The sequence below is a fragment of the Gopherus evgoodei genome, chromosome 20 (assembly GCF_007399415.2).
Source record: "Gopherus evgoodei ecotype Sinaloan lineage chromosome 20, rGopEvg1_v1.p, whole genome shotgun sequence".
NCBI lineage: Eukaryota > Metazoa > Chordata > Testudines > Testudinidae > Gopherus > Gopherus evgoodei.
In genome coordinates, this window is record NC_044341.1 from 1,080,165 (window position 1) to 1,106,096 (window position 25,932).

General features: G+C 41.9%; 1 protein-coding gene across 1 annotated transcript; it reads left to right on the forward strand.

The window, feature by feature from the left end:
- The first annotated feature begins 267 nt into the window (after window positions 1-267).
- On the forward strand, window positions 268-25,127 carry MTF1 (metal regulatory transcription factor 1). The gene is made up of 11 exons (XM_030538856.1): window positions 268-347; window positions 1,858-2,322; window positions 7,668-7,906; window positions 8,431-8,562; window positions 9,139-9,212; window positions 11,872-12,005; window positions 13,433-13,510; window positions 14,997-15,099; window positions 15,793-16,349; window positions 17,336-17,399; window positions 18,986-25,127. Exons 2-11 carry the CDS (start codon window positions 1,909-1,911, stop codon window positions 19,372-19,374), a joined length of 2,184 nt encoding a protein of 727 aa, XP_030394716.1. The 5' UTR covers window positions 268-347; window positions 1,858-1,908; the 3' UTR covers window positions 19,375-25,127.
- Window positions 25,128-25,932: the final 805 nt, after the last annotated feature.

Sequence of the window (25,932 nt, forward strand, 5' to 3'; positions counted from 1 at the left end):
CTGCATTGTTACGGCCCAGCCTGGCCTGGCTCCCTGGGAGATGGGGTGGCTGCTCCCAGCCCCCAGCCTGCTCCCTCCTCCACACAGGTCCCAACCTGGGACCACCCCTCGCTGCACCCTGCTGGCCCCGCCCCCTCTTCTGGCCACGCCTCCTTATTCATTACACTTCTGCCTGAGGCCCCGCCCCTAGTCCTTCCCCTCTTTCCCACAGACCTCCCCGCCCCCGAGGAGGTGGGACGGAGGCCGGAAGGGGCGGGTGTTGGGGTGCGCGCCGGAAGCGGAAGTGATGCGTTGGGTAATCATGGTTCCGCTGAGAGGCTGCCGATGCCGCCGTTGCCGGGCGCTTGGTGAGAGCGGGGCGCGCCCAGCCTGGGGGCTGCGTCCGGGGCAGGGGCGGCCCGTGGTCCTGCCGGGCCCAGTGAGCGCGGCTTGGGGCCCGCGAGCCGAGCCGAGCTGTGCCGTGCCGCCGCTGCGGGCCCCTGGCTCCGGGCCTCTGGCTCCGGCCCGGCACGTCAGCCCGCTCGGGGTCAGCCGGCCGCGCTGGTGGCCCGGCCTGGAGCCCAGGCCTAAGGTGGGGGCCGGGGCCTGGCCTCAGCCCGGGACAGCAGCGGGGGTGGGGTGAGTGTGCAGCGCCGAGCGCGGGGGACCGGCTCCAGCCCGGGACAGCAGCGGGGGCGGGGTGAGTGTGCAGCGCCGAGCGCGGGGGGACCGGCTCCAGCCCGGGACAGCAGCGGGGGCGGGGTGAGTGTGCAGCGCCGAGCGCGGGGGACCGGCTCCAGCCCGGGACAGCGGCGGGGGCGGGGTGAGTGTGCAGCGCCGAGCGCGGGGGACCGGCTCCAGCCCGGGACAGCAGCGGGGGCGGGGTGAGTGTGCAGCGCCGAGCGCGGGGGACTGGCTCCAGCCCGGGACAGCAGCGGGGGCGGGGTGAGTGTGCAGCGCCGAGCGCGGGGGACCGGCTCCAGTCCGGACTTTGCTGCCATGTCAGGAGCAGCCCCATGCCCACCTGGCTCAGCGCTCGAGGGCCGGTGATAGGCGCACGCTGTTCCCTGCTTCACGCTGGCGCTTGGCTCCCGGGGGTGGTTTTTGAGGGCTTGTGGTTAGTGCCGTCTTGTGTCGAGTAGTCGTTTATCTCCAGCCCAGCCCTGAGGTTCAAACATGTTAGCAAAGCTCATGCAGTTTCAGGGAGCGCAGCCCTAGGCAACAAGCAAGAGATGTCTGTGGAAGAGTAATATGATCTGCTGCCCTGAGCATGTTTGCCCTCAGCTTGTTTTTATAAAGTCTGTGAGGCTTTAGCACAGAAACAATCCTGTTATAACGTCATACTATAAGCCATTAACTCTGGCACTTTATGTTGTAAATAGCTGAAACTGTTTCTCTTGCAGTTGCACCTAGAGACCCCAGTCAGGAAGTGGGGTCCTGTTGTGCTGTGCACTGTTTAAACACACAATAAAAAGACAGTCTTGCCCCAAAGAGATTCTTGCATGTTTTGTATTTTCAAGACAGCTCTCTGGCAATGATTTGCATGTGGCTTTTAGTAGACTTAGGTACAAGAGGCCCAATCTCTATGAAGGGATGTTTCTTCTAAATCTAAGAGAGAACTATAGGCCCTTTTCAGGTCTCATACAATATATATTTTAACAATTTAGAAGATTTGAAGCACTTTTGAAAGTATTTTCCTATATGAACTGAATACAAACTTAACTGCACTATTTGTCTCGTTTTTCTGAAAACGCAACAAGATTTCTGGAAGAGAGTTAATGGGGACAAGAAATATAAACTTGTTGAAGTTCACACCCTTGGGGATTTAGGTGAAGTCCTTATCTAAATATTGATATTCTTGTACTAATCTTGTTACAGATGAGTTGTTACATTTTAATGTCATGATGCTGCACTGAATTCCATTAAACCATGGGGGAAAATAGTCCTGATGGCAGCATTCACTGCTATGAAGTGGAGGAAGATGAACTGACCCAAGATGATAAAGTGATATGGTTTGTGGACAAAAATGGTCTGATTCCTTCATCATCTGGGACAATTTATGACAGGACAACTGTTCTAATTGAACAAGACCATGGGACATTAGAAGATGATGAGGATGAAGGACAATGTGGAGATCACTTGCCTTTTTTACCAGAGGGTCATGAAGAAGGATTTCATTTAATAGCAGATCATGAAGGAATGTCCCAGGGTTATGTGCAACATATTATTTCTCCAGATCAGATTCATTTGACTATAAATCCTGGTTCAACTCCCATGCCAAGAAATATCGAAGGAGCTACTCTCACTTTGCAATCTGAATGCCCAGAAACCAAGCGTAAAGAAGTAAGTAACCAACTATAATCGTAGAACTTTACCCATCTTGAGAGCTGTTCATCTGATGACCTCAAAACGCTTTGCAGATATTGTTGATTCCCGCCCCCCCAAGTGGTACTGAGAGTTTAGCTGCACACTAAAGGAAAACACATGACTAACTGTTTCGAAAATCTCAACCATTAGATTTAGTTTCACGGTAGCTCTGTGGTTGTGTAGGTAAGTGCATAAGTTGCCCAGGATTGCACAGGAGTCGGCAGCCAGAGTCAAGAACGTAACGTGTCAGTCCTGATTCAGTCTCTCCTGCTCTCACTACGTAGGCCATATACCTTATTATATAACTGCTACTATCTGAAGAGAACCCCAGCGTGTTTCGTGACAGTGCAGTAACCACTAAATATAGTTGTAATAAAAGGTGACTAGAAAATAAGGACCATGGTAATAGTGCATGTGTTTTAGTGGTTTTTTTCTCTAAATAGCTTGATTAGTCTTTCACAACTCTTAAAAATATTGCCAAAACTAAGCATTTAAAATGGATATAAGCTTTCTTAGCCTGGGGTGTACCAAGTTTGGCTTAGGAAAACTTCTGCATCCCAATTAAGTGTCAAATTCCAGCCCATTGTGATTTGAAATTTCTAAAATATTAAACCTTCATCACCCACACTGATTTGAAACAGAAACTTGACATAACCTTAGTTATAACATTATTACTGAGGTACTGTAATAAGTAGCAGCAGCAAGTAAAGTTTTAGGAAGTCACAATTGTACTTGATTAAAACGTGACATTTTGAGCTAGCTTACTCATGTGAAATGGGTGGTTTTGCAATAGAACACATGATTTTCATAGTGAATTTTTGTTGTGTTGAAAGCAAAGCGGGTTCAGACAGACTTGGTTTAAAAAAAAAATTCTACAATAATTATGAATTGTGTGTGGTGTCTTTAGTTGACTAATGTTAATATAATCTGTCAGCATTTCAGACTTCAGGCTAGTCCTGTAGTCCTTGCTCATGGTGAATAAGGACTTACATGAGTATTTCCATTAAAGCAAGTGGAACTACTTGTGTAACAAATACTCTGAATAAGGGTTGCAGAATTGGGCCTTTAGTTAGAAGGGAATCTGGGTTTGAAAGCCTGAATAATTTAGTTTAGCAGGGGACCTTGATTGGCGTTCACTTGGCAAAGTGAAAGTGGTTCAGTAGCAGCAGCAGTTGCTTTCAGGTAAGAGATGGAATTTCTGGACCAGAAGGTCTCACCCAGCAAATCTGTTAGCCTAGGACTCAAATAGGATATTTCCTCTTCCAATTTTTGGTAGTGTTACTGGCTGCTGCACCCTGCCTTCTTCACCACTGCTTTATTGCTAAAATTTATTTTCATGTCATGCTACAGTTTTCCTTTGTCCTTTATAGGACACTCAATTTGCCACTTCCAGTGTCTGAGAATAGTGTTGTATGTTAGCTAACTCGGTGTGGATCCTTCTCCAAATGTGCAAAAAATGGATTGTCCTCTATTACTTTCTGAGGTGTTTAAAAGGCTTGGAAGATTTTTTGTCATGGTCTTTTCTGCTTTGTTATACACTGTTCAGGCAATGACTACTTCACTGTTTGTAGAGGACTCAAGATGACTACAGAACTATTAGCAGTGGTACAGTAAAAGTGAATCCTGGGGAAATGGGATCTTACGTCTGCTTAATTTAAACACTTGACAACTAGTTGGGAGGAAAGAACTTTTAAGACTAAACACCCTTGCACCTTTAAGAGCTGAAAAAGCTATCTCACTAGTTTTCTGGCCCTTGCAAAACAGGGAAGATGACTTGATGTTGCTTATATTTGAGATAGAAGAAAATAGAAACCCTTTATGAACATTCACAAAGTAGTAAAAGGGCTTAGCCCCAATTTCTTTAGTTTAGCAGTCACCTTTAATTCTATTTTGTTACAACATCTCATTCTACCTTTAGTACTACTTTCCTCATAAGAATACCGAGTACTTTCATCATTTTCCATCTTAGTTTCATAAGCTTCCTATTCATTGGTACTAGTTCACCCTGAACTCAATTTAATCTTGTAATTTGTGCTCCCTGGGTTCTGAATTACTCAGCAGTCTGAACAATTTAACTAGTTGGACAATGTTCCATCCCATATGCCACCAAGTTTTCATTGCCAATAAAGATAAACTTAACTTCCTCTTAGCCCCTACTTGTATGTATGTGTAAAACCTAGACTCCTTCTGCTTACCCTCCAAGGTTCTGCTATCGTTTCTTTGCAAAGAGAATGCACAACATAGCTATAGATTTCAGAGTAGCAGCCATGTTAGTCTGTATCTGCAAAAAGAACAGGAGTAATTGTGGCACCTTAGAGACTAACAAATTTATTTCAGCATGAGCTTTTGTGAGCTATAGCCATTGCCTTCTACAGAACTGATATTGCTTTGAGTTTGTGTTCTGCCATCTATGGTTGTGTCCTAGTGCCATATTTCATTTATGGTGATGGCATCAAGGCTTTTTCTGGTAAACTCCATCTTTTCCTGCTCTGTACTCTGCATGACAGCTTCATTTTAGATGTTTGGCCCCCTCTGCACCGACCTCTTACCTACAGCAGAGGTCGGCAACCTTTCAGAAGTGATGTGCCGAGTCTTCATTTATTCACTCTAATTTAAGGTTTCGCCTGCCGGTAATACATTTTAACATTTTTAGAAGTTCTCATTTCTATAAGTCTATAATATATAACTAAATTATTGTTGAATGTAAAGTAAATAAGGTTTTTAATATGTTTAAGAAGCTTCATTTAAAATTAAATTAAAATGCAGAGCCCCCGGACCAGTGGCCAGTACCCAGGCAGTGTGAGTGTAGCTGAAAATCAGCTCGCGTGCTGCCTCGGCATGCGTGTCATAGGTTGCCTACTCCTGATCTACAGTAAACAAATGCCCTCTGTACTAAAGATGTGTATTGCTTTGAGTATGGTTATATAGTTCCTCGTCTCACCACTTATATATGCAGCCATGAACCAAGCGATTGTTAATAGCTTCTGGTAGTGTCCACAATCTTGCGTAGCTCACATGTAAAACACTTTTGTGTATTGCAGTAGTTAATGTAAAGATGATTCTCCTGCACATGGAGGTTTTTGATGCAGCAGTTTGCACCCTAATTCAGGACAAACTGCATTGCCAGAGATCCAATTTATTTTAGTGCTGATGTATATTGGTGGTAAGGAGTGGTACTAAAGCTGGTAGTTCTGTTAGGGAGGATAATGTATCTTTTTCAGGCTAATAAAATTCACTTTCCTACCCTGTGTCTGTTTTTAATCCACCAGTTTACTTTACATGCCAGACCTTTCTGGTGCTTTGTTTCAGCCTATAACACTACAACTATAAGATCAACTTTTTTAATTGCCGAGCAGATGTGTAACCTTTCTGCAATGCTCAGCAAAGATACCTTGCATCAGCTGTCTTGCTGTTAACTAAATCATGCTGTATGGTATGTTTTAACTAATACAAAATTGCTATTGCCTTCTCTGCACAGTGATTCTCCTCTCCCATGGATGCTAGATTTTCCAGTTCTCTATCTTGTCATGGACGAGTATTTTAAAAATGCTAAAATTTCACAAATTTCTGGCCTCACTTTCCTGAAAGCTGGTGCATGACTATTCTCCCCAGTGTGGACAGGAAGCTATAAGTGATGTGGCTGTACTGGTTCAGCCAGTCTCCCCAGTTTCAATGCACAGTTTGGTATCTTGTATTTAGAAATTATCCCAAAGCCTCTTCTCGTAGCAATAGTACTGGGTGCTTTAGGAAAAGTAGCACTTTGGGAAACATAAGAAGGTTGCTGGCTTGTGTCCTTCCCTAGTTATCTTCCTATATCCAGTGATTAATCTTCAGAGAAAAAGCAGCAAGTTCTTCCTACTGTATTGTGGCTTTGCTCTGTCTTTATACATGTTTCTAAACCTCTGCTGAAATACTGCATTTCCACTTGCCAGTCATCCACTCTGCACTGGGGCTCTGGAATCATTTTGCGACTGATGGGAGATCTCAACCATTGCATTCAAATTAAAGCTGTCAGTCTAATAATTACCATTGAAGAGGAATCCAGTCTAGCATAGCAAATTGATTTATTCCATGTGGGGGGAGAGTCCAATTCAGTGAAACAGTCTGACTTCCATACTATGTGCCTCCAATGCCCCCTCTCCCTGTTTGGTGTTGAAGCTTGGCAGAATTTCTGTCAGTTCTAGTCCGACATGAGTTATGTGATCCAAGCAGCTGGTTGGGAATTCTGGATTACTTGCTAGTGCCTTAAAGCGCCATGTTTATAATCTCATTTTGGTTCACAAAACAATCTGCGCAGGAAGAATTAAAAGCTGTTGTATTGGCATGAGCTTTTTTCCAAACCTTTGCTTTGTTGAGCTGATATTCCCAGTTAGTGTGGTGTCTTTGGGCAGTATCACATTATATATGCAAAGAAAATGCCTCAGTTTTACTATGTTGCTGCTATAAATTATATTGATATGTAAAAAAAATATACAGGCTACATGGAACAAAGCAGTGTATAATCCACAGTAACCTGAAAGAGATCCACTCGCTATCAGTGTGTTGGAGCAGCATAGTGCCATTATCCCTCTAGGGCCTGGTCTTGTGTTCCTTCTTGGGGGATGTTGGTGTGAGTTTGAAATTTGTACGGATTGCAGGGCTGCTCTTTGTAGACTTGTTAATGTGCCTTTGAAACTGGACAATTATCTTGGTCAATAACTGAATTTTTTAGAATATTTTGAATTTAAGTTCAGACTCTCTTTTTTAAATTAAAAATGAGAGAGCATAGAGCAATATTTCATTAGACTCGTAGTCCTGTGAAATGCTGAGCAACTGTACTTCACACTGTGCAGGTCTATGGAAGTTAAGGGGGTTCAGCACTTTGGTGGATTGGGTTAGAAAAGTATGTATCAGTTTGCCTCTTCCTCTAAACATGCCAGCACAGTTGAATGCCCATTGCTAAAGGCTAAGTTTATTAATTTGGAATGCATATGGGGACTTAGACCTTCACTTTGATTTATTATCCCCCTAGACTCATGTTCCTATACTAGCTAAACTCTAAACTTCTGTTTCTGTAGATTTGCCTGAGTTTCCCCCATAACACAATAGGCGGGCAAAGTAATTTGGTGCTTCATCTGTTAATTAAAAAAAATACATTGGTATCATTCTGGAGTCAGAAGCCAGCTTATTGTCTTTAATTAGAGCAAAAGCCTATCTGGTCACACTAGGCAACGAACCCTATCAGAGCCCATGCTGTGAATTAGATCCCAGAAGTGCTAGAAACTTGGTTCAGCTCAATTGTACATTTTGTAGGCTTAAACTCTGCAACATTTTTATCATAGGTTAAGAGATACCAGTGCACCTTTGAGGGCTGTCCTCGCACCTACAGCACTGCTGGGAATCTGCGCACTCATCAGAAGACGCATCGTGGGGAATACACATTTGTCTGCAATCAACAAGGTTGTGGCAAGGCCTTCCTTACCTCCTATAGTCTCAAAATCCATGTCCGAGTGCACACTAAGGAAAAGCCGTTTGAGTGTGATGTGCAGGGCTGCGAAAAGGCATTCAATACACTGTACAGGTAAGAGCCCTTCCATGGAGCTCTGTTGTGTTGCATGGCAAATGGTTACCGCTGTTTTTCATATCAAATTCAGTTCTTGTTTGATCACCCTGGCTTGCAGTTTTTGGGAGTGGATCCTTCTCCCAGCTCCAGACCCAATCCTGCTATAGAATCTCAAATCAGCCGAAAAATCCTCTTCCATCAAAACCAAGAACTGGGAGAGCAGCATTTGTGACATTATTGTTAATTATTTATTTGTGTTGCAGTAGAAGTAGTTGTGTGGTCCCCTTTGTGCTCAGCATTGTTCGAACACCTAGTGCTTTCAGACATTTTTGACCTGTGTACTGCACTCCTTTATAAACACTCTGTTGGACAAAGAGTCTTGTGGCACCTTATAGACTCTTCATAAACACTGATATTGATAAATTTAATGAACAAACAGAATTTGTTAAGCCTTTGAACCTGTCTTGTGGTGCTTTTTATATGGCTCATTAGCCTTGCTGTGCTGCATGTGGTAAGAGGGATTTCTTTGGAATGCTTTGCAGGTTGAAAGCACATCAGAGGCTTCACACAGGAAAAACGTTCAACTGTGAAAGTGAAGGCTGCAGTAAATACTTCACAACGCTCAGCGATTTGAGGAAGCACATTCGAACACACACAGGAGAAAAGCCATTTAGGTAAGTCGCTTGAGGGCAGTTTCCCCTCTTCTGTGGGGAGAATGGCAGGTGAGTTTGGTAAGTGACAGTCTGTGAAAATTAGTGAAGTCATTACAAAGAAGAGGCTCGTAGGAATCTAGAGACAAACTGCCTGAAATATTTTCACTTTTAGTCCCGTGAGGGAGGCTTGATACATAAGCATATCTGTACTGCCCCTTTTTCAGTTGGCGAGAAGAGTACAGCGTTGCAGTGACTTGCACTAAATTACATTGTTGCCAAATAGATCAGGCTGGCTAAGCTGCTATGAGGAGCAGCACATCTGCAAAATCTGTTTTTTCCCTGCTATGGTGGAAAGTGTAATCCATAAAAAATGGTGATTGCAATAAATTGCTTTGTTCACTCTAGTATATTTTGCTGTCACATTGTAATCTGTGCAGCATGTGTAGCCAGATACCTCCCAATAGCTGTTATTAACAGAATTTAAATCTGGAGCTTCCTGCAGTTCAGTCAAGCACCCAATGGGAAGCATGACTTCGCATTATACCTGATATATCGAAGAGGTCTGCTGCTAACTTTTTTGTTTGGTGCTTCACTCAGGTGTGATCACGACGGCTGTGGAAAGGCTTTTGCTGCAAGCCACCACCTTAAAACACATGTTAGGACACATACTGGTAAGTCTGGAGGGATCTCTTCTCTAACTGAGCCTCTTTTGTTTGTGGGGGAGGAATAGCTCAGTGGTTTGAGCATTGGCCTGCTAAACCCGGGGTTATGAGCTCAATCCTTGAGGGGGCCACTTAGGGATCTGGGGCAAAATCAGTACTTGGTCCTGCTAGTGAAGGCAGGGGACTGGACTCAATGACCTTTTGGGGTCCCTTCCAGTTCTGTGAGATAGGTATATCTCCATATATTACAAACTTCCATAAGCCTAATAATGCCTATACGTGTAGTCTACAGAGCAGCATAGTAGGGGCATTTAATGGCATGATCTGCCAGTCAGGTTTCAGTTATTTGTTTGTTTTTTATTCATTCAGATGTAAGGAACAATAAAAAAGATGTCTAGGCAACCTGACATTTAATCTTTCAACATCATAATACATTCAGCAGCATTTAATAAAAACAAACATTCAGATGGGAACAAACTAACTCAACTCAGCCAGCCAGTGAATCCACAGCAAAAGATACCTTTCCAGTTCCTGTTGTCTCCTAGAACAAATTCTCAACTTTCTTCAGAAACCATAGCAAATAAACCAGTATTGTACCAAAAGTGGTGAGCAATTAATAATTCAGTTAATATTTTAATTAGCTGCCTTTCTTGTTTCCTATCTCAGGGTAGCGAACAATAGAAAAATATCCATTCGGTTTAAATTTGGCAGCTATTGAATTTCACCAGCACACCTCACAAATGCAGCAATAATGATGAGTAAAATTTAAATATTCACCAATTCACTTGACAAATTTGGAAACTTCTATTTCTAAGGCTATTACGCTGCACCCAGGAAGTGACACTAAAGCTGTTTAATAGGCTGTTTAGACATGTTTCCACAGTCCTACAGTCACTGTTTACTCTTTTCAGCATAACATTTAGTGTGAGGTTTTTTGTGGTAGAATTCACCTTGGACCATTGTAATGTGGGTTTTATGGAAATTCTCTGAAAGCTTGTCTCTATGCAGCAACCTGTACAAGATATTCAAACTTGAGTGTATCTTTATGGGAGGCGATGTCCCTCTTTCCTTATCAAGTTATGGGGGGCTGTGATAATTGGTCTTACAACTTTACCCTAATTTTTAACTCAACTGTAAAAAAAAATGTGTGTAAGTTCATAATGTCGTCACAATAACCTATAACAACAAATGTTGATGGGAAAAGGTAGGAAAGGGAGACAGACTGAGTTAGTCCAAAGAAAAAGGCCTAATACAATTCAAGGACTGTGTTAAAATGATGCATGGTAAACAAGAAGAGTGTGGAACCTTCTTTTGGCTAGTAGGTCTAATTGGTGGACAGAATAACAAGGGGATGCTTTATTCCATGCATCACTCCCTTTTTGAGTCCTTAAAGAAAGACTTGGGGGTGAGAAATTGGCTACTGGAGCAAGCGTCACCGTAATGCCTGTGATCCATGTTAAAAGCGACAGAGCCCTGTGGCACCTTATAGACTAACAGACGTATTGGAGCATGAGCTTTCGTGGGTGAATACCCACTTCATCGGATGCATGATACCCCTCCGATACTTGTGATCCATGTTGTCTGCCGGAGTCGTGGACCTTCTTCATCCTAAACCTGACCAGACTGGGCCTGAGAGAGGGGTACCCAGATGACTTCTCCAGCATCTCTGAAAAAAGGCCAAACATCACCTGGGATGGGAGATTCCTCTGCCCATTCCTTGCCCCACCTTATTTCTTTTCTTTGCTATGTCTATCCTTTTGTCTTCTGTTTAATAAAAGTCTGGTTTAGGCACCCAAGACTGTATATTTTGCAACATTGCTGTGAGCCCGTGATCAGAAAATGGCAGCTAAATGACATATGCTAAACAGCCTGATGCTGATACAAATTTTGCCAGGTCTTGGAGTTGCTGGTAAGATCGTGTGCCATGCCTGTTTTTCAGCAATGAAATTGAAAGTGAAAGTCGTCATCAAAGATAAAAGCTGCATTTGCTGTCTTTGCTGTTCTTTTTGTTCCCCTTTTGTGTGTGTTTGTCTTGTTTTGTCTTCTAGGAAACGGAATTGGACTTTAACAGCAGCAGCAGTAACAGCTCCAGCCCATTTCAACTAACTTCTTCTCTTTTTCCCAAAAGGACAGTTATCATCTTTGATGCCATCTAAGAGACTGTCCGGGCGGGAGGGGTGTCTTTCCTTCTAGAAACTCTCCAGCTAGACGGAAAGGGAACAAGGGATGTTATTAAAATGAAAGGCTGACTTTACGTTTCAGACGCTTTAACTGTTTTCCATTATTTCCTGTATCTTTAATAAAATGTTAAAGGATTGTTAATATGTGGGACTGAGCAGGCAGGGGTCTCTTTTTACCAAACCTTGTTTAAAACTGTTCAGGGTTAGACAGTGAGGGGTTGTGTTAACACCTTTCGCCTATATATTCCATCTAACGTAATACAACAGTGGTTGAAGTGAGATGTACAGAATAGTGGTAGAAGAGCTGAAGCAGTTAGAGCACTTAAAATACTCTTGCCAGCTTACCGGTTTATTTTCCCATATTTTAACTAGTGCCATATCTTGGAGGATGATTCTGACTTAAGCAAAATGGCTTTAGTGACTTATGTATTGCAAAGAGATGTCTAAAGTTTTGTACAAATCAGTGTGGTGTTTTGTGCTTGCCCTAGGAGAGAGACCCTTCTTCTGTCCCAGTAATGGCTGCGAGAAGACTTTTAGTACTCAGTATAGTCTCAAGAGTCACATGAAAGGTCACGAGAAAGGACACTTGTATAATGCACTTCCCAATAACAATGTATCTGAGGTCAGTAGCTTTCTCTTTTTTTCTTTAGAGCGTTTGTGGTAGATTGAAACAAAACCATATTTTGGAGAGAAGTTCCTGAGGCAGTAAAGTGTGTGCAACATTGTGCTAAGCGTATTTGGTGCATTGCTCCCACTGGAAATCTGTGGGATTTTGGTGCTTAACTTCTTCAGGCACTTCTGAAATTCCCAGCCTTAAACTTCAAAATAGATCGTGCCTTATCAGGGAACAAAATCAGGGTGGATTGATTTAAATCAGAGCTGTTTGTCACTGATTTTTAGTTATGATTAAAATCAGCAAGCAGGAAACCTTGATTTAAATAATATTTTTAATTGTGTTTTTGCATTTGTACTTTTTAGTTGTTTTCCTAAATAAAGGTTAATTTTCATTGGTTGGTAACCATTAAAACATGTTGATTTGCAGCTAAATATAACCTTTACACTAAATTTGGACTGCATTTTGCAAACTAGGATATGGTATATGTGTACACATTTGTTTATGTAATTACATATAGCTTAACTTACATTTATTCAAATTCTTAAATTTTTATTTTTTAATTTAGGAAATGGTGGCTTATGCATTTCTTATTTACTAGATTAATTTTTACTTGTGATTTGTGTCAAGCTTTAATTGGATAGAAATTCAAATTCAATTAAAAATGAAAAAAAGCAGCATTTAAATTTTTTTATTTAATAAAACTACCTTAAATGCACTTGAAACATAAACAAAATGTATCAAAAAATTTACCAAATCTTATTTGCATTTAAAATGAACTGATTTACTACACAAAGGAAATATTATCTGTAGTTGATGACAAGAAACAATCAGTTTAATTCACTATGTCCTTCAAGAGTTCAGAATGAGTAGACCTCATTGTGTCTCACCTAGTTTTCAGTCATAGATTGGAAGAGGAAAACAAAGTTTCCTGCTTTTTCAGCTCTTAATTGGTTTCTTAACTTTGAATGAACTAGTCCTTGAACTGATAGTTGAATACACTGAGGTGAAGAAAACATTCTCTGTACCAGCAGAAGAGGCTGCTGATTTAACATTTCAGCAAACTCTGATTCCAAGTGCTTAGCCAGTGACTTTCACTAGTTTAGTGTCTTGGACTTGGCAGGAAATATGTAGTAAATATTATTTATTGAATTCAATTTAAATAATTTAAATAGATTATAAGTAGTTTTGGCTTTGAGATAAGTTGTCAGTTTCAGAATTAATTTTAAATAGATTTTTATAAATATTTAATTTAAATAAAAAATTAAAAATCAATTCTTTTTTTAAAATCACTTATTTTATCTACCCTGAACAGAATAGCCTGACAAGCTGTGTAGATGCCTGTACCTCTAAAGAAAATGATCTAAAATACTGTGGAATGTACAGTATTGCTGATACTGATTTAAATACATAACTGCAGTTGTATTTCTCTTCAGGATACAAACCACTCACTTTGTCTGAGCGACTTAAACCTCATATCCACAGATTCAGAACTGCGGGAAAACTCTAATACAGTAAGTAACCATGCCTCTCCCAGAGGAACACAGAGTTTAAGTATTAAAAATTGGTTGAGTTTGTTTCACATGCTCTGTCCTTTGGCATTATCTGCTCTCTGGGCACAGCCCCTCTCTAGTGAGAGGGGCATTGCAATGACTTACTCTAGGAACGATACCAGTGCAGTTCAGTGAATTTTTTTCGCAGAATGCATTACATCATGTGCTGACAAATGCATGCACTTCCTACGCAGCCCTTCTGATTCCTTTCCTACTGCTGGATTTCGCCATCTGTCATTATGAAATATTTCTGCAATCCTATTGGGTGAATTTGGCATATACAGTGCATCTGATTCTGACTACTGAGGCAGATGTCGGTAATTGTAATACTACATATGATTTTAATTTTTTTCTTCACAATATTGTTTCTGTTAAGCGGGAACAATTCCTTTAAAAGCGTGTCCTTTTGGCACTTGCAGCTAGTTAAAAGAGCCTTATGTTGGAGTCAGAATTAGCACCATTTGCTTGTACTGCCGTAGTCTCTACGATTTGGCTATTCCCTCCCCAGCCATTTCTGTAACTTGCATTTTGCATCTATTGGTGGAAAGGCTATAACTGGCTGTGATGCAATCAATTAAGTTGCCTCCAGGTGTTGCTGAAAGAGATTGCATCCTTTTGCAAGTTCATCTGGGAAGAGACTTGTAGGAGTCTGTACAGGAAATAATTCCACCTTGCTGGCATCTCAAGCACAGACTTTTGGTTGGTTGGTGTAAATGTTCCTGTAACCTGAAAACAGACTTGCTAATTCAGCAGAGTGAGAAGAGAGGATTTTTCTCCAGCACTAGCAGTGTTCCTTTAAAATCTAACCTTTATGTTAAAACTGTTCTCATCTAGTGGGGAATGTGGTCATAACTAAATCTTGCATAGAGAAGAATTAGACATTATTGAGAGGCTAGTATCTTTTAGTGGCGCTAGCTCATGGAACCATTTAACAAATCCTATTCTAAGAACCAGTTCTGACATTACTTCCTAGTCTGTGCACCAGTGTTACCTGTAAACTAAGCAGAGCCATGTTGGCTTGTGCATAAGAAAAACTTTCCCAAATGATAGGGGTAAAACTGATATAAACAATTCTAATGTTTCAGATTCTACCCAAGTATCACAAACAATGGGTTAAAATGAAATACAGCTACAGAAGAATAGTTATGTCCTTTTAAGGGGTTTGTCAAGTTCAGGGTTGTATTTAAGTTCTCTATAAAGGCTTGTTCATTTGATTGGTGAATTTGCATCATGGCTAGTGCTAGCTAACTTGCATCTTTCATGCTGTGTGCTAGTTGCATAAAGTACAAAGTACCCTGCCCTTTCTGAGGGTGGCCCATTAAAATAACTGAGCAAACGATTGCAACATACATATGCTGGATGACTGGCATTTATGCAAATAGTTTATTAAGATTGGGGAGCTGTTGTTATCTAACACTTTTTTCTCTCTCCTTTTTCTCCTCCCCAGACACATGGACGAGATCTTAGCACAATCTCACCAGCAAGCATTTTTGAATCCATGTTCCAGAGCCCAGATCATACAGCAAATCAGGAAGATTCTCAACAGACAGGTACACGTTGTATCTGTGCTCTTTGAGAGACCTTCCCACCTATCCGTGCAGACAGCTAATTCCATTTATGCATCTCAGACTGAGAATTATTGCCTAGTGGATTATATAAAGCCTTAGTAGAAACCAGACAGGTGTCTCTTTGAAAGGGCTGGTGGGGAGCATCGCCAGTTTAATTTATTTTGATTTTTAAAGTAAATAGTATTCATAGTCTGTGGAGTGTTGGGACAGTGTCACTAGAACTGAGATCATATTTGCAGCAGCATGTGTCGTCCTATGGCACTGAAAATGGTGCTGCAGTGCTTATGTTCCTTATAAACTCCTCTGTACTAGGTTTTCTCTTGGAGCAGGTATTTATGGCTGAATGAATGAAACCATCTGTAGAAGGGGGTTTATAATAGAAATACTTTCAGCTTCTGAGAGCTAATGACTCTAACAGGAGTACAGTGTTATTGGCTTCCTAAATTTAGATATAGAAAGGTCCCTGGCTTGGCTCCCTAAAATGTCCCTATTTAATTGGCTTGCGTTAATGAGTTTTGTACAGGGCTTTGACTGTGAAAAGCATTGCTATTGGCATTCTGTTAGCTAGAGGGCAAGTCAGCCTTCGTTTCTCAGGGTTCAGTGAATAGCAGTTTTTCTGGACCATGTGAGACTTGGTGTATTCATATTTCTTCTTTACTTTGTTTCCTTTGGCAGCTGCCTTGATTGAAAGTTTTAACAGTGATGCAGACTCAATAACTACTGTTCAGCCTTCTGTAGGAGATTCAGCATCTTTATCTCTCCCACTTGTACTGCAGCTTGGCATCTCCGAGCCTTCTCACCCAGCACTACAAACCTGCACACCCCCTCCAGCTCCCACTTCCATAGGAACCAGTTCACAGCAAGCTGCATTTGGAAATCCTGCGGCTATTTTACAGACCCCAGAAGTGCCTGTTCCTCACAGCACACAGTTTGCAGCCAGTCACCAAGACTTTGTACCTCACACTCCGATACCACCACAGCCCATTGTACAAGGACTTTCAGTGGTTGCTGGAGCCTCTGCTCCAGCAACATCGAGTGCCACTGAGCCTCTGCCGGGTGTGGTTCAGTCTGTGCCTGTGGGTGCGAACTCTGTTCTGACAAGTAATCCTACTATAACAATTACTCCATCTCAGAGCACTGCTATTCTGCAGTCGAGCATAGTCATGGGAGAACAGAACTTACAATGGATTTTAAATGGTGCCAATGGATCTCCCCAAAATCAAGAACAAATGGTTAGTATTTACCATAACATTGCTGAACGACTGTTCAAAACTTTCATGTTCCTCACATAGTGCAGGGGCTGTTTTTAATAGAAAAATGTCTAACTTTAGTATATTGGAGAGGTACAGGATTCAATCCCATCCCAGGTGTGTCTGTTTCAGTTTTGGGTAGTGGTGATGTGAATGGCTTGGAACAGATCACAAATTGACAATTCCTGCTCTGAAGAACTTAAAAGGCGGTTACAAAGGAGAAAATGTCTGGAAAACCCAGAGATGAGGAAGGTTTAGTGGTTGTTTTCTTCTTATTGTCTGACAAACTCCTTTGTATAGGCCTCACAGAGGACGTGGACTTGCTTCACCTGTGGCATTGCAGTGTGAGGCCTGAGAGTAACTTGTATTTAATTTTTATATCCATCTTTGTGACAAAACAGAATACAAAAACTATAGTGTTTTCAGCATTGAGGCATTTCATAGTCTGTACATTTCTGTAGCTCAATCGTATTGCCTCATAAATTGGAGGAGCCTTGTATATAAGGATAATGAAAAATCTTCTGCAAAACAAGGATGCGTCTGATGCTAAGTGAATCTGGATTTGTGACCTCAAGAATAGTTTGGGGTGTTCTTTTAAGTAATGAGCCAATGTGGTCTCTAAAGCTTCCTCTGTTGCGAATGCCAACAAAGAGAGAGGCATTGATATGAACGTTCTGGAAACGATGGATTATTGGTTAAGTATTAATTAATGTTGTTGGAAGTGTGTGCTGGCAAATCCACAGTACCTCAGTTCAGCATCTCAGGACTACCTATGTCATTGTCCCAGTTTTGCGATACCTAGAACATGGAAGTCCCCATATCAAACCAAACTACTTAATTTGTAATCCAGTTTTCCAGTCATTTCTCTGGGATACACGTTTCTCTTGCTCACAGCTGTTTGGAGTTTGCTGTTGCTTAGTGGAGATCTGATTTTTAACTGCATCAAATATGTTTCTATTTATTTAAAGCCACAAGTTCCAAAAGTGGAGAAAGTCTTTTTTACCACCGCATTACCAGTGGCTGGCAACACAGGTATGTGCATTTGAAATGCAACTTCTTACCCTTTTTTATAGTCCCGGTGACATTCCCTTGGTAATAGGTGACATCTCCGTGAATAGTACTTGTTGGGGTGTTTTAATTGCTAGTTAAAAAGTCCAAGAAAACTTTCAGCTTTTTACACTCTTAAAGGGTACTGGTTTAAGCCTAGTCCACTTTAGACTCATGTTTGACCGTATTGAGGGTTCTTGCATTGTAACATTTTTTTCCTTCTTAAAGATAATAGCAAATATACTGGGGAGAAATTTGAAAAATATATTGTCTTGATTAGTTATCTCTTGTATTAAAAATCTTATGGTATTCTAATGTCATGTATGTATGAGATGAAAAAGTCAAAGTAACTCCTTTAAGTTAGATAATTAATGTATTCGCTGAGATTTGAGAGCACTTCCAACCTTAAATCCTTACATGAGGGGAGAGGGAGCGGCTGATAATTTACATTGTTTAATCCATCCAGCATCAACTGTTTGTTGGCTGACCGCCTCTCTGAGCTGCATCTAATAAAATATACAGTCACATATATTTTGTTTTTATCTAGCATCTTTCATACAGAGTATCAGATGCTTCACAGAGTCAGTCGTAGGCTAAAGAGGCTTGAAGATGAGATTTAAAAAGTGGAAAGGAGACAGTGTTAAATAAACGGAGGAGCACAAGTGAAAGTACCCTCTCTGCAGTCACTAGTCAGGAAAGCAGAGCAAAGAGAATGAACGGGAAGATAGCTGACTTTTGAGAAAGGGAGGCTGGTCTGAGGCCCTTGGGATTGTCTGTGCTTTAAAGGGACAGCGGCATGTAAACAGAAAAGGGTTTTAATTTTTAAACACCACTCTGCTTAAACCCCTTTAAAGCTGGTTTAAAACATGAAGTTGGCACTCGGGTAGCTGGTGCTGAGTGCTGTATAAAAATCTAGATACTGACATTGGGACTCCTAAAACTAGTGTCACAGAACAGGTAACCTTTCCACTGAACGAGTTCTCCTGGCTATTGGCTGGGAAACACCAATGTTCTTGTGAAATGCCACACAGGAACTGAGCAAGAAAAGAAATGCTCGCTGTGGAATGGCCCCACTTCATCCTGTGACTGTGGGTCAAGTCCTGTATTAGAAGAAGAGGAGTTAATGACTGAAACCTAGGCAGACTGACTGTTGCTCCTCTACTTAGTAGTAACTAGCTGCAAAGAGCTTGGTGTGTTCATGTGATCAGTGCTGGTCTAATGCATCTTGACACAGTTCTGACTACCTGTTACCTGCATTGCCTCTTACAGGGCTGAGCAGATTTATAGTTCCATGCTTTAGCTCATAGGTTAATGGCAAGTTGAGCTTCCACAGGTCTCCTAGCTTTTAGTTAGGGTCATTCGAAATGCTGTTTCCCTTTTTCTTGATCTCATAGTTGTTCTTGTTTATGTGACGCCACAGGCATGCATGTCACTTGAGACAGACAAAAATGAAAGTCTCTTGCTATGAGGAGCTTACATCTGAATTAAACCTAAAAGATTACCTGTGTCTCACTGCACTGAGATTATGCAGCTCTCTCACTTCTGAGCCTATTTGTGTCTTTCACCTTCAGGAAACTCTGTTCAGCAGATTGGTCTCAGCGTTCCTGTTATCATTATAAAGCAAGAGGAGGCCTGCCAGTGTCAGTGTGCCTGCAGAGACTCTGCCAAGGAGAAAGCAACTAGTAAGAAGGGATGTTCCTCGCCTGACCCGAAAACTTTGGAGCAGCCAACTCTTCAGCTGCAGCCTCAGACTTTTCCTTCCTCCTCCTCCTCTTCTTCCTGTGAGCCCACCGGTCAGATAGCTAACCCTTCAGACTCACAGACTGAAACATTAAGTGCCATAGATGTATCCGACTTCCTGTCCCTCCAAAGCCCTGAAACCCCATCCAATCTGATTCCAATTGAAGCACTACTACAGGGGGAGGAAGAAATTGGTTTGAATAGCAGTTTCTCCAAGTAAAGATGCTCCAGATTCTTCTCGCTTGCACCTGGAGGCTAAAATCCTCCTCCTTAGAAGCAGACACTGAAGGCTCAAGAGTTTTTTCTTGTTTTGAAGTTTTATGGCCTACTTCTGCTTCTCGAATGTCATTTTAGTCACGTCCCAGGAACATCCATCTTTGGGAGTTGAATCTTTAAAGAAAAAAAAGGATGGAAAAAAAAAAAAGCTAAGTTATATATGAACTGTTTTGGCTGCACTGTCTGTCACTTTTGCTTGTTGTCATATGTGAACATGGAAGTTAAGGTTACTCGTCTGCATAAAGATTATAAAAAGAAAGGGGGTTTTAGTTTCAGTCAATCTCCTGTTGCACATCACTTTTATGTTTGGGGTTTTTGGTACTGGCAGCGAGTGAGTCTTTTGTTACAACTTCTTGGGTCTATAATCTCCTCCTGTCTCCCTCTGTGTCTGATACTGACCATGCACTATAGTAGAGGCCCAGAGAATGACGTTTCTCTAGCAGAAGATAGTATTATTGTAGTAGGAGTTGTCTGATCTGGAGCTTTTCTGGAATGATACTTTTAAGATGCTTTTGTTATTCCTGGGGTACTCGTCCGATCACCCCGTTAGTGGGAGGAGTTGGCTGTTTATATTATGCTAACACTAATAACAAACTGAAACCTTTGGGGAGTTCCTAAAGAAGAGCATGAGGTACTTGTGCTCCTGCTGTGTTCATTCATTTGATTTATATCAGGGCAGAGAGTACATTTCAGGCCCATTGCTTCCTAATTTAGAAATGTGGTCCGAGCCTCTGCCTGTGTAGAACCTGCTCTGTTTGCCTCTTCTTGCAGAATGCAGTGGGTTTCACATGTGGTGATATTGGAACCTGTTTGTTGTTTTGACCAATCTGATCAACATCTGACTTTCTGTAGAAACATGAGTCAGGCTTTAAAAACCCACATCTAATTCATCAGGAGCGCAACAACTTTGCAGGTAAATCTCTTCTTTTGTTGACCATGATTCCTTGTCAGCATATAGTAAACTAGAATTCAGTGAGCATGTTCTGTAACAGTCCAGAAATACTTCCTCTTTTCTGTTAAACTCTATAATCCCTGCCTGAATCGGCCTCCAACCTGCTGTAGTGTCAGCTCTCTGTGCATGGGGCTATTTCTTGACTAAAATGCATTACACAACTTAGTAGTTTTTCATATCAAGCTGAAACGCTATATTCTAACTGACTCAGGGTAAAAAAAAAAACCACAAACTCCCCTTCCACCAAAAAGCCTGTAATGTTGCAATAAATGCAGTTTCATTTTAAATGGTTTATTTATGCTGCATTATTTTAAAAGATGTAATTTTATAGTATTTTATCCATCTGTCTGGCTTTGGCTGTGAGTCTTTTTGTGTTGGAGGAAAGAATATGAGATAGTCTTTATTCAGTTTACGATGTTAGGTGTAGTGATATGACCATAAGCCAAATAATGCTGAGTAACTGTGTTCAGTAGATTTAAGGATACAAACTCCTGGAAGGTGGAGGCCCTTCCCTTCTCTCCCTTCAGTTTTCTTCTTGTTTACTCACATCTTATCAAAGCTGTGCTCAGCATCTGTTCTTGGGGGGGATCCTGATAGAGCAGCCAAACCTTCCTTCTTAAAGTACTACATTGGGGTGTCGGCTTCTAAAACCCTCCGGAGAGCTGTGCAGCTTTACCAACATCTGCCATCTTCTTAGGCTAGGACAATGACTTCATCTCTCGTTCTGTCCAATTGCAAACTCACTGCCTAGGTGCAGACAGAATTGATGTAAGGACGCAGGCTTCCAGGCAGTCTGGAGATCTCCCCCAGTTATACAATGTGGGAAGATGGAGGATGGGGTGAGGATGAAGGTGTAGGGGCAGTGAAATGGGTGACTTGTGACTGTGAAGAGCAGTGACCATACTAGCACAGTACACTCTGTCCTGGCTAGCCTAATGACAAGGGCTTGTGGGACGGCAATAGGACTGGAAATTCCCTGGCTGCTTTTCCTTTCCAGCAAGTGCTGGCTTCTAGTGCAGTTGTGTGGGATGTACCGCGGGACCGGGGTGCGTATGGGTTCCTCCTACTGTTGCTGTAGCACTCAGATTTGCATCTGTAAAATATGAACTGGCAAAGCATTGCAGTATTTTCTTCTCTCTGTGACACCACCCCACCCTGCTGAGCAGTACTGCAAAGGGATTGACCTGGGCTGGCATCTCACAACCTTCGCTCGGGACACAGGCCGGCCGGCAGCAGTTAGGGGGGCTGTTGAACACACATGAAATAGGCTTGAATCTGTTTAGCTGAGAATCTTTGCAAGAACTCTTGACAACTGTCCAGTTTCAAATTCTGCTTTGAAGTTGCATGGAAGTGGGAGGTGTGGGGTCAGGGCAGCAATCTGGCAGCAGTGGGGCACTTGCACCTTTGTCTCTGGCTCTGCTTAGGTATTTGGCATTTTAAAAAGCATTTGAGAGAGAGTGAGTGTGTCAGTGAGAGAGAGAGAGAAAGTAAAAGTGTAAAATCCCAGGTCCTGCTCTGGGCATGGGAGTTTTGCCATTGAGTGCAGAAGGACCAGGATTTGGCCCTAAATCTGAAACCTTGGGCACCTGACGGACCTGGTAGCCCTTCCTTCAGGGACACTGGGTGTGCAGTAACTCGCTTGTGTGAATATGTGCATCCGACCTGGTGTGGTTCGGGAACGGTCTATAATATTCTCAGTTTAGGTGAGGCTAAGAGAGGCTCCTAAGGACAGCAGAATAGTTGGGTTTCATCAGCATCTTGCCTGTCCCAGCACAAAGACATGTGTCCCTTAGGCAGTTGCTTTGTTAATGTTTGCTTTTTTTACTTGTGCTCTATTTGTCTGAATGTTAAATAATGCTGCATGTGTCTAAGCACTCCCAGCGCCCTGCCGTGCCCCGCCAGTTCCTGTACTGCCTGAGACGCTACACAGTCAAAAGCCCAACTGAGGGGATCACCTGCAGACTGGTGGAGGAGCCTGCGAGGGCCTGGCAGGGAAGTGCAGTCTTTGCAGTTACAGCTGACCCATCAGAGCCCCTGACCCCAGCTGGAGGCTTTTTCCTGGCTCAATAAATTCACAGCAGTATGACAAAAGGAAGGGAAAGTTTCTACCTTTTGAGACCTGCAAATGCCAGGTGTGACATCAGACTCCCAGAGTATGCGCTGTCAGGCCTCTGAGATTGGTGTGAATGCCCTGTACAATGTATACAATTGGTGGATTATTTTCCGTATCAGTCTTCACAGCAGAACTGCACTGCTCCATATAGCTCTGTGTTTAAGCATTTGCTGTTTGATGGCTAATGGAGGTTTACTTGCTTCCTATGGCTTCTAGATGGACACAAAACTTAAGTACAGAACTGATCTAAATACCAACATTGGTAGTTCTGGAAGGCAAGTAAGTAACCCCAGTGATCTGACGGAACATGCAGCAGGTAGGAGAACTCACTCTTCATGCTTGTAGATGGTAGAGGCTCCTAGGGACAGAAAGTCGGCATTTGTTCAGGGCTGGTACTGAATTACATAGAACAGTGTACAAATTGGGGACTTCTGTAATGCTGACTGTGTCCAGAAAGACTAGTTTGCAGAACCTCGTACCAGTATCTAAAATGCACTTTAGGTTATTTTATCTGTAACCCAATTGCTGCAATTTCTTTTGTATATACTTTCAGAAAGTTTATTTTTGCTCTGATTAAAAGTTAACAGGGGTGTGCGAAGATGAGCACTTATCCTGGTGCAATACGTGTCGCTAAAGATCATTGTCCCATGTGTTTGGTCTATGTCTGTCTAACTGAAATTGTGTAGTAACTAGCTCTGTGACCATTCACCCTACCCTGTCTATACACACACACAATTATGCATCCTTAGCAAATGTCCAATCTATGCAAAACTTCCACCGAGAGCACAGTGCTTTAGCAGGCCTGTCCTCTCAAGCTTTCTGATCAGCTGCTGGTCACTTCTGTTAGAAGTAATAGGTTGTTTTTATTTGTTGTGTTCATCTGTATGTCCCCCCTCAATCTTATTTCAGAACGAACATGAACAGATGTGACAAACTGTTCCAAGACAGGCATGTTGCACCTTTTAGAGTTTGTCTTCATAATCACTTTCGATGTCACGTTATCTGCCTTACTTTGCTGAGGAGAACTCTCCAGCAGAATCATCAAATATTGGTTTTGCAACTGCAGCAACATTGTTAACCTGTTTACAGTACTCTGCCAGTTAGAAGTAAGCATTGGCAAGTGAACTCATGGCTGGCCTGAGGGTCTGGAACTGCTTGTGGGCGGGGGCCACTGTTAGTTCATTAAGGTGTAATTGGCCTCGGAGCTCATAGGAGATGGAAAAACTAGTGTCTTATGGACAATATTATGCAGGTGGCAACTGAAATGAGAGGCAGCACAGTCCATTGTATAGGGCAGTGGACTGGGAGCCAGGTAATCTAGTCCTGACTCTGCCACCGACTGACTGTGTGACCATGGGCAAGCCACTTAACCTCTCTGTGCCTCAGTTCCCTCATCCATAAAATGAGGAGAGTGATGCTCGTTCACCTTTGTAAATGCTCTGAGGTGTATGAATGAAAAGAGCGAAGTGCGGAGTATTTACCAATATGAGCTAGCTGGGCAGAGCAGTTAATAGTCAATTGGACTTTGAGGCAAAAATAACCATCCCTTGAACACAACACATTTCTGATTGCATTGTTTTTAATTGTCTTTTTCCTCAATATATTTTGGAAACAATGTCGAGTTTTTATAAATGTTACTGTAGTCAATACTCATGGACAGGGCTGAACTTTTAACTTTTTTGCATCTTGTCTTGATATAAATCATATGTCCTAGAAGTTGGATTCTGTGTCTGCACTGAGAAATGCAAACTAAACTGGATATTTATGTAGTAGCATACATAGTCTAAATGTGTGTGTTCTTGGAACTAGTTTAAAAATCCCACACCATGCTTTTGATGGTGTGCAAGCTGGCCAAAATTTGGTTTATTATGCAGTGTACACTTTCTCAACTAAATGCAGTTTCTACTTTTTCTTACAATACATTTTTTTCATATGATCTTTTTCAGCAAAATCAAGGGTGTGTTTGCAGTATCGTAGCTACAGTAGCTGGCATTCAGAGGTTTCCTTGCTCTGTAGCTTTGTGTCCTTCCACCTGCTTATAAAGTGAAGCTATTCACTTGACCCTTATTTTGAAGAGAAAATAATAGCTGACATTTTGCTTTATTTACACAGACTAGCATCAGTTAGGAGGGCAGGTAGCTGCTGGTTAGTTGGTGAGCATTTGCTTCAGCTTTGATTGCTGCATAATCTTCAGATCAGCAAATCTAGGAAGAGTTTAGGATGTTTATTTACTGCTTGTGTTTTACACGTACTGGGAGCCGGGCAATGGTCTTGGAGATGATTTTAAAAAACAAACACATCAATTTCTCAAGTGTGTGTGTATGGTATTAAAGGAATTTATTTAACTATGAAACATGGGAACAAATGTACTTGCATTGAGCAACATGAAGATGTTAGTTACAGGTACAGTACTTCCAAAGGAAGAGCATCTCCAAAACCCAAAAAAGAGTAAATATGAATTTGTATTTTTGAAGAATGTAAAATGTGAAATAATGGTGTTTGCTTAATTGCTCATTTTGTATAAAGTTAATATTGTACTTTGAAATATCTGCTGAGAAGTGGGAAATTAACATTTTTTGGAATTGAAAGCAATATTAATACTAATGGAATCCTAATTAAATGCTTATTTAAACATTGTGGTACTGGAGTCATTCCTCAAGGGATTGATCAGTTTCTTTGGAATGTGAGTCTGAGCACTCTGCTCTCCTTTCCATCAGAACAGGGCACTGAGACTTTGGAGTTTGAGAGAGAATAGTTTTCCTATGCAATTGGATTTCTCCACGGTCCCCCCTACCCCCATACTAAAGCTTTTGGATCCACGACCTTCATGTCCATAAAGGTACTTTCCGGCATGTGGAACGGTGGAATAGTTTTGAGGCATGCAAAGGAGTAAGACTGGCTGTTGTAAATACTTATGCTGTATACCACTTCCCCCAAAATAATCATAAGGGACAGTGTTCGTCCAAAGACCCCAGAGTACCTCAGACACTTAATTCACCCCTGAAATGCAGCAGTTGTTCAGCAGTGCACTCTCCCACCTTCCAGGAATTGAGGAATGAATATCTTCATCCATTTGAAACTGCAGGAGGAATGAGGAAGGTAAAATAGAATTGTTCGGTAGGGCACTCATTTTAGTATTACTGGTTAAAGGTGCTTACCTAAGTGGCAATAAAAGTAGAACAAGAGGCAAGTGATAAGGAGAATGGATTGGCCGATACACAACCAGCCATGGCACAAAGAATTTTAAACAAATTGAGCTTGGAAAATGAAATTGCCTTTCTTAGAATTTCAGGTACATAAGAGGATCTAGACCAGGGGTGTGCAAACTTTTTGGTCCGAGGGCCACATCTGGGAATAGAAATAATATGGCAGGCCATGAATGCTCACAACATTGGCGGTGGGAGGGGGTGAAGGCTCTGGGGTGGGGCCAGAAATGA